The sequence below is a fragment of the Oryzias melastigma genome, linkage group LG23, assembly GCF_002922805.2.
Source record: "Oryzias melastigma strain HK-1 linkage group LG23, ASM292280v2, whole genome shotgun sequence".
Classification (NCBI taxonomy): Eukaryota; Metazoa; Chordata; class Actinopteri; order Beloniformes; family Adrianichthyidae; genus Oryzias; species Oryzias melastigma.
This window is the reverse complement of record NC_050534.1, coordinates 22,874,596-22,881,353: the sequence shown is the minus strand read 5'-3', so window position 1 is coordinate 22,881,353 and position 6,758 is coordinate 22,874,596. Positions and strand designations below refer to the sequence as shown.

General features: G+C 51.5%; 2 protein-coding genes across 2 annotated transcripts in view; both read left to right on the top strand.

Annotated features, from left to right (window-relative positions):
• Window positions 1–1,247, top strand: part of svopl (SVOP-like) — a 5,435-nt gene extending 4,188 nt beyond the window's left edge. The window contains exons 13-17 of the mRNA XM_024286717.2: window positions 151–262; window positions 339–420; window positions 486–575; window positions 640–753; window positions 828–1,247. Coding sequence (XP_024142485.1) covers window positions 151–262; window positions 339–420; window positions 486–575; window positions 640–753; window positions 828–839 — 410 coding nt within the window. The 3' untranslated portion in view covers window positions 840–1,247. The remainder of the gene's footprint in view (window positions 1–150; window positions 263–338; window positions 421–485; window positions 576–639; window positions 754–827) is intronic.
• Window positions 1,248–2,096: 849 nt separating this feature from the next.
• The window catches only part of LOC112155189 (protein-methionine sulfoxide oxidase mical3b), a gene marked incomplete in the record, with an annotated part of 14,386 nt that continues 9,724 nt past the window's right edge, over window positions 2,097–6,758 (top strand). Inside the window, 11 exon segments of the mRNA XM_036210369.1 lie at window positions 2,097–2,970; window positions 3,065–3,272; window positions 3,342–3,458; window positions 3,683–3,784; window positions 4,562–4,717; window positions 4,782–4,882; window positions 5,139–5,396; window positions 5,705–5,820; window positions 5,896–6,019; window positions 6,098–6,191; window positions 6,266–6,410. Coding sequence (XP_036066262.1) covers window positions 2,707–2,970; window positions 3,065–3,272; window positions 3,342–3,458; window positions 3,683–3,784; window positions 4,562–4,717; window positions 4,782–4,882; window positions 5,139–5,396; window positions 5,705–5,820; window positions 5,896–6,019; window positions 6,098–6,191; window positions 6,266–6,410 — 1,685 coding nt within the window.

Here is a 6,758-nt window from a genome sequence, read left to right as displayed (position 1 = left end):
GTCATGACCAGTGGGGGAGGGGTGTTAGGGTCACATGTCATGACTGTAGTGGGGGAGGGGTGTTAGGGTCACATGTCATGACTGTAGTGGGGGAGGGGTGTTAGGGTCACATGTCATGACCCCAAGGCTCTCGGTTCTCCGTCTTCGCAGTGGTTCCTCTGAACATCGCTCTGCTGAACGTGTTTGGAAGGAAGATGAGTCTGACCGTCCTGCAGCTGCTGGCTGCAGTCTTCTTCATGATGCTGAACATTTGCAGCACCATGTAAGAACCTTCCTGCGGTTCTGATGGTCCGACTGACCGATCGAGGAGGGTCACTGTCAGTCTTCCGTGTCTGCAGGTTTGGCTTCACCGTTCTGCTGTTCCTGCTTCGTTCGTTGGTCGCCATGAACTTCAACGTGGTTTACATTTACACAGCAGAGGTAAGCTCCTTCCCCTGGTACACACCTGTCTTGTGGTTCTGGAGGTTCAGGTTCTTCTCTGGCAGGTGTACCCCACGATAGCGCGCTCTTTGGGGATGGGGTTCTGTACGTCCTTCAGCCGGATCGGAGGAATGATCGCTCCCTTCATCGCGCAGGTGCGTTCCTGAGGAATAGGCAGGGTTTTCACAGAGCCCCTCCCCCTGACTCTGAGTCCTTCAGGTGCTGATGTCCCAGTCTGTGGTTCTGGCTCTGAGCCCATTTGCAATGGCCTGTGTGATCTGCGCGCTGGGAAACTTCCTGCTGCCCATAGAAACCCGGGGGCGGGCTCTGCTGGTGAGGGGGCGGTCCCGTTATCTTTGGACCCTCTTCCCCACCGTCAGACTCTCACGTTTGTTTTCTGTTTTCAGCAAAACTCCTGATGAAAAGGTTCAGAAAAGGTTTTATGTTTACTTGATGATCCTGGATCTTCTTCAGGAACCTCATATGGACCAGGATCGAACCAGCTCTGACCCGTATCTGAAGCTCCTCCCTCTGTTTTTGGTTTCTGTAAATGTCGTTTCTTCTTCATGAACTCTGGAGGAAAGTTCTTGATCAGGGTACAGACTCATGTTGCAGAGGCTGCTCCAGTTCTGTCTGAAGGTCCACCTGATCTTCTGACAGCAGCTGCAGGTGTTGATGGTTCGGGGAGGAACACACCTGTCGAGGGGGATGTTCTCCTTCTCCACCATCTTCCTGGCTTTTCAGACTGTAATGTTTTTGGTTTTTGTCAGTTTGACGAGAGTCCTGCTGGTCTTTGTAAGTGCAATAAAAACGGTTTACATATGGAATGCGTCTGGTTTTTTAGAAGAATGTCTCTGCTGCTGGACGCCGAGGTGTCCGGTTCCTTCTGAAGCATCACTGGATCGATGGACGAAGATCCAGGTGGAAGTCCTGACAAACTAAAGGAATGTCTGACAGCCACCAGATGACGCTGTGACCATTTCTGGCAGGAATGTTGTAGTGTATTTTAAATTCATGGGGTCATGTGATCATGGGGTCATGTGATCATGGGGTCATGGGGTCATGTGATCATGGGGTCATGTGGTCATGGGGTCATGTGATCATCTGATCATGGGATCGAGAACAGGCTGAGTGGGAATTGAACCTGTGTTCAGAACTGCTTTACCTCTAAGCCACACCCCTCACTGCTGCTCAGATGGAGATGGGTTGTGGCTTCTCTGTCAGTAAACTCTCTGGGATTAGCAGCAGCTCAGGCTCAGCTTTGTCTGGCTCTTGTGGGTGGAGCTTCCTCTGGCCCCGCCTCCTGACCTCTGCTTTGACTGAAGGAGCAGAGATTAACGTGGATTAGTGTTCAGGTGAGTGTGTGGGCTTTCCTCTCTGAACATGACGGGCTGATGCTTGGATCTCTGGTCAAAGACATGGATCAAGAAGCTCTTGGATCAGGTTCAGGTTCTAACCAAGGTTCTGATGTTGAAGATGAAGAACCGAACCAGAACTGGAACCATGCTTTTAATCTGCTGATTGGCTGCAGTTCTTTATACTGACGTCACTCAGAACACAAATCTTTTTTGGAACATTGCACCAGTGGACCGGGGTGTATGTGACATGGGAACCTCCAGGATCCGGATCAGAGTTTTGGTTCCAGGTTCTCATGCTGGTGCCTCATGTGACCCTTGAGTCGGTGTAGGATAGATCGTCTTTTCCACCGGCTGAAGATCTTACAGACAGAGATGCTGCAAATTTCTCAGTGGTTTCTTGAAGGTCCTCTTCAGCAGATCTGGACAGAACCAGGACATGGGTTCTTGGGGGACTGGGTTACTGGAAAGAATTCAGTGACTTTTCTCTCATAAAATCCTAAAACCGGGTTCTGTTCCATCAGAAGAAGATCCTTCTGTAGGAAAACAAAAAGCTATCTGGACTCACTGCAGAAATCTCTGGTAACGCTTCATGATGTTTGTCAACTCTCATGGAAGTATCTGAAGATCTTCTGAGGATCAAGAGGACACCAGAGACTGGTGGTAATGACTGAGTCCATCATGCAGCCAGAAACCCACAACCACATTAGGAACCAAAAGTGACTGAAGCAGTAGACTCTTTAGCAGCTGGTCCAGAACTTCTGTGGGTCTTGCAGATGTCTCTGTTGCTCGTTCCTCTGAGATGTTTGCCTGGTGAAGTCTGATCCGGATTTCTGAGCCGGATGTTCTGACTGGACCTCCAGGAGAAGGTGCAGCTGCAGAAGCAGATCCACGCAGGAGCCTCTGAGCTGACCTCACAGTGGGCGTCGCCATGGGGGACAAATCTTACCCAGAATGTCGAAGTCAGGAGCTGTTTGACGAGTTTGTGTCGGCGTCGACCTGCAAGGCGGTGCTTCAATGCTTCAGCCAGCTCTGTGAGCACCTGCAGCTGGACTCCAGCGCCCCCCAGAGGCCGCTGTACCAGCCGCTCAAGCAGCGGCTCAACTACTGGAGAGCCAATGCTCTATGGGCCAAACTGGACCGGAGGGCCGCACAGCCGGAGTACCGGAGGGCCCGAGCCTGCAGCCACATGACGGTGAGTGTTGTGGGTGTGGCCACTTTCACTCATCACAGTTAAGGGCAGAAACAGCTTTCTGATTGGTCAGCTCTTGTTCCCTCTGACTGGTAAGTGTGTGATCATCGGGGCGGGGCCCTGTGGTCTGAGGTTGGCGGTGGAGCTGTGCTTCATGGGCGCACGAGTGGTTGTGCTGGAGAAGAGGGACTCATTCTCCAGGAACAACGTGCTCCACCTGTGGCCCTTCACCATCCACGACCTGCGGGGACTCGGGGCCAAAAAGTTCTACGGGAAGTTCTGTGCAGGATCCATCGACCACATAAGTGAGTATGGACCCGCCGGTCCCGCTCCTCAGACCAGAATGCCCCTCAGTGTCCTGTCTCCTGTGGCAGGTATTCGTCAGCTCCAGCTGGTCCTACTGAAGGTGGTGCTGATGCTAGGAGCTGAAGTCCACGTGAACGTGGAGTTCAAGCAGCTGCTGGAGCCTCCGGAGGAGCAGCTCCAACAGAGTAAGGCTGAGGAGAAACCCAGTAGGGGTTCCAGGAGGTTCAGAAGAGCTCAGTGTAGAGAAACTACTTCCTGCCCTTCACGACCAACAGCTGGTTTCTGCATCAGTGAATGATGAAGTTAGCTGTTACTGAAGTGAGACGAAGCTCCATGGACCAGAGCAGAGAACTGGCTGAAACGGGAGAACCTGTAGCTCCGTTTCTGACTGTTCTGTTTACCTGTCCAGGGAGAGGCTGGAGGATGGAGGTGAATCCAAAGAACCACCCACTCAGTCAGCTGGAGTTTGATGTCATCATTGGGGCAGACGGGCGCAGGAACACACTGCCGGGTGAGACGCCTACACCTGAGACTCACCTGATTGCAGCATCAGTCAAATGTCTGACCCATAAGTGGGGTGGGAGGGGGAAGGAGGGGGGCACTTATACAAGAATTCGAGACCAGAACCGAAACCCAGCTGGAAACTACACTGGCTGATGGGGGTCTGTCCAGTCTGAGACCGGGTCCTGCATCAGTGGTGGGGGGGTCTTTAAAGGAAACCCTTGGCTAAAGTAGTAAATGTACTACATGAATACTTAGTCCATGCTTAAAGTGAAGCAGGTTACTTTTTATATACTATCTATATAGTAAACTTGTTCCGATTTAGTCTGAAGAAGTATTCAGTCAGTATACTTCCCACACAACACGTACGTGGTCTGTAGTAGACTTACTATATTGATACTCAAGTATACTTAATAATAATACTTCAAGTACTTTTGGAGTACATGTGGAGAGTCATTTGAAGGGTTGAACTATCAGAACTGTTGGCCTCTTTAAAGCAATGAAGATCTGGTCTTTAGGGAACGTTCCAGACTCGTCCGGATCCCAGTTGTCATTAATAAACTGTTTTTTGTGTTGTGCTGGGACACAACCTGGATGTACAATATTGTGGGATGTAACAGCTAAATCAGCAAATCGGATTGTTCAAAATGAACCAACCTGGACTATGAGTCGTGCTGTCATCCACTAAGACCTTAGAGAGCAGCTTTTCCCAGAGAGTTCTCCAGGAGGGGATCCCTCCCTACACAAATGAGCCTGTGGATGAACCTGTGGATATTTCTTTGGGCAGGTTTCAGAAGGAAAGAGTTCAGGGGGAAGCTGGCCATTGCAATCACAGCAAACTTCAAGAACAGGAACACTTCAGCAGAGGCCAAGGTGGAGGAGATCAGTGGCGTGGCCTTCATATTCAACCAAAGGTTCTTCCAGGAGCTGCAGGAGGACACGGGTCAGTCCTCACCTCCTCCAGAACCGTCTGTTCAGATCTCCTCTAACTTGCTGACCCGTTTCAGGGATCGACCTGGAGAACATTGTGTACTACAAAGACGACACTCACTACTTTGTAATGACGGCGAAGAAGCAGAGCCTGCTGGACAAAGGAGTCATTCTGCAGGTATGCAGGTAGCACTGACCATCAGGACATGAGACCTCAGTCTCATGACTGAGATGCTGGCTCTGGTCCCTGAGCTGCGGACAGGTAAAGGAAGGAGGATCCACTGATGACGGGAAAGGTTTAGGGTTCTTGGTTCAGAGAAGACAAAGGTCCGATGATGATCTGGCCTTTGTCAGATCCCCCTCCAGGTGTTGTAGCTCCTGTGGTCACAGACGAACAGCGGTTGGGATGAAGTTCTCGTTTTTCTGTCTCACAGGACTTTGCGGACACGGAGCAGCTTCTCTCTCGGGAAAACGTAGACCATGATGCTTTGCAGGCGTACGCCCGAGAGGCTGCAAGCTTCTCCACCAATCACCAGCTGCCGGATTTGGACTTCGCCATGAACCACTACGGCCAGCCGGATGTGGCCATGTTTGACTTCACCTGCATGTATGCCTCAGAAAACGCCGCCATGATCCGCCAGCGCCACGGACACCAGCTGCTGGTCGCTCTGGTGGGAGACAGCCTGCTGGAGGTAAGACAGGTGATGTGTGGGGAGGAGGCAGAGGAGGGCCAAGTGAACCTGCAGGTTAGAAGGTGATCAGGACCAAAACTCTTTCTTTAGACTGATGGTCAATCTGGATGAGTGGAACCGGATTAGAACATTTTCAGTTCTGGGTTTCTGTGGTACCCCCAGACCTCAACCTGGACTTTAATAGACAAACTTAGAGGAGCAATGGCTTCAGGACTAAGGAGGATACCATTAGACTCCCAATAACCTCCTGATGACCTCCTGATGACCTCCCGATGACCTCCGATGACCTCCCGATGCTCTCTCGGCAGCCCTTCTGGCCCATGGGCACTGGCGTCGCTCGAGGGTTTCTGGCAGCTCTGGATTCAGCCTGGATGATACAAAGGTGGGCTCAAGGTGGCGCTCCCCTGGAGGTACTGGCAGAGAGGTGAGGACACACCTAGAGGGCAGGGGGCACCTCCCACTCCTCACAAGCCTGACCTGTGGTCCATATGTTCTGCAGAGAGAGTTTGTATAGGCTCCTCCCACAAACCACTCCAGAGAACATGCAGAAGAACATCAGCATGTTCTCTGTGGATCCAACCACCAGGTACTTGAACACCAGCTCGTTGGTCACACCTGCACAGGTACGTGTCATCTCTGTGTCCCAAATGTTGGAGAACTGAAAGTTTCTTCCACCAATCATGATAGGATTTTCTCTGCAGGTGAGACACCTGGTGGACAAAGGCGAGGAGGCGGAGCCAAACACAAACCCATACGACATCACAGGGCTACCAACCCCCACATTGCTTCAGGAAGGTGAAAGGTCTTTTCTGTGTTGGGGGGTTGTTGTCAGAGGCGGGGGCAGCACTGACACGCCCTCCTCTCTTCAGAGACCTCCGCGTCCAATCAGCTGCTGACCTGGTTTCAGGAACAGACTCATGGTTACCGTGGTGTTTCCGTCAGCGACCTGACCCGGTCCTGGAAGGATGGCCTCGCCCTGTGTGCTCTTCTCCACCGATACCGTCCTGACCGGATGTAAGGAGCCCCTCCCCCTCCGAGAGGCTCTGAGATGTTCCGCTGTCGCAGGAGTTTCTAAAACTGAACTTTTTAGTCTTTTTGGATCCTTCTCAAACTCTGGATGAAGGCTTGATTGAAGTCAGTCTCTAAATACTACACAGTATTTAGAGACTTTAATGACCCTTCCCCCCTCCCCTTTAGTGACTACGTTTTCTTTATCGACTGTCAACCAATCAGGTGACTTCTGGTGCTTGGAGAAAAATCTGAAAGTATTTTGCCACTTATGTTGTCATTAGAGTGCATGCTCCGCCCACACCAGCAATCCCACCCCTCCACAGTCAGCATGATAACACCCTCCCCGACCCC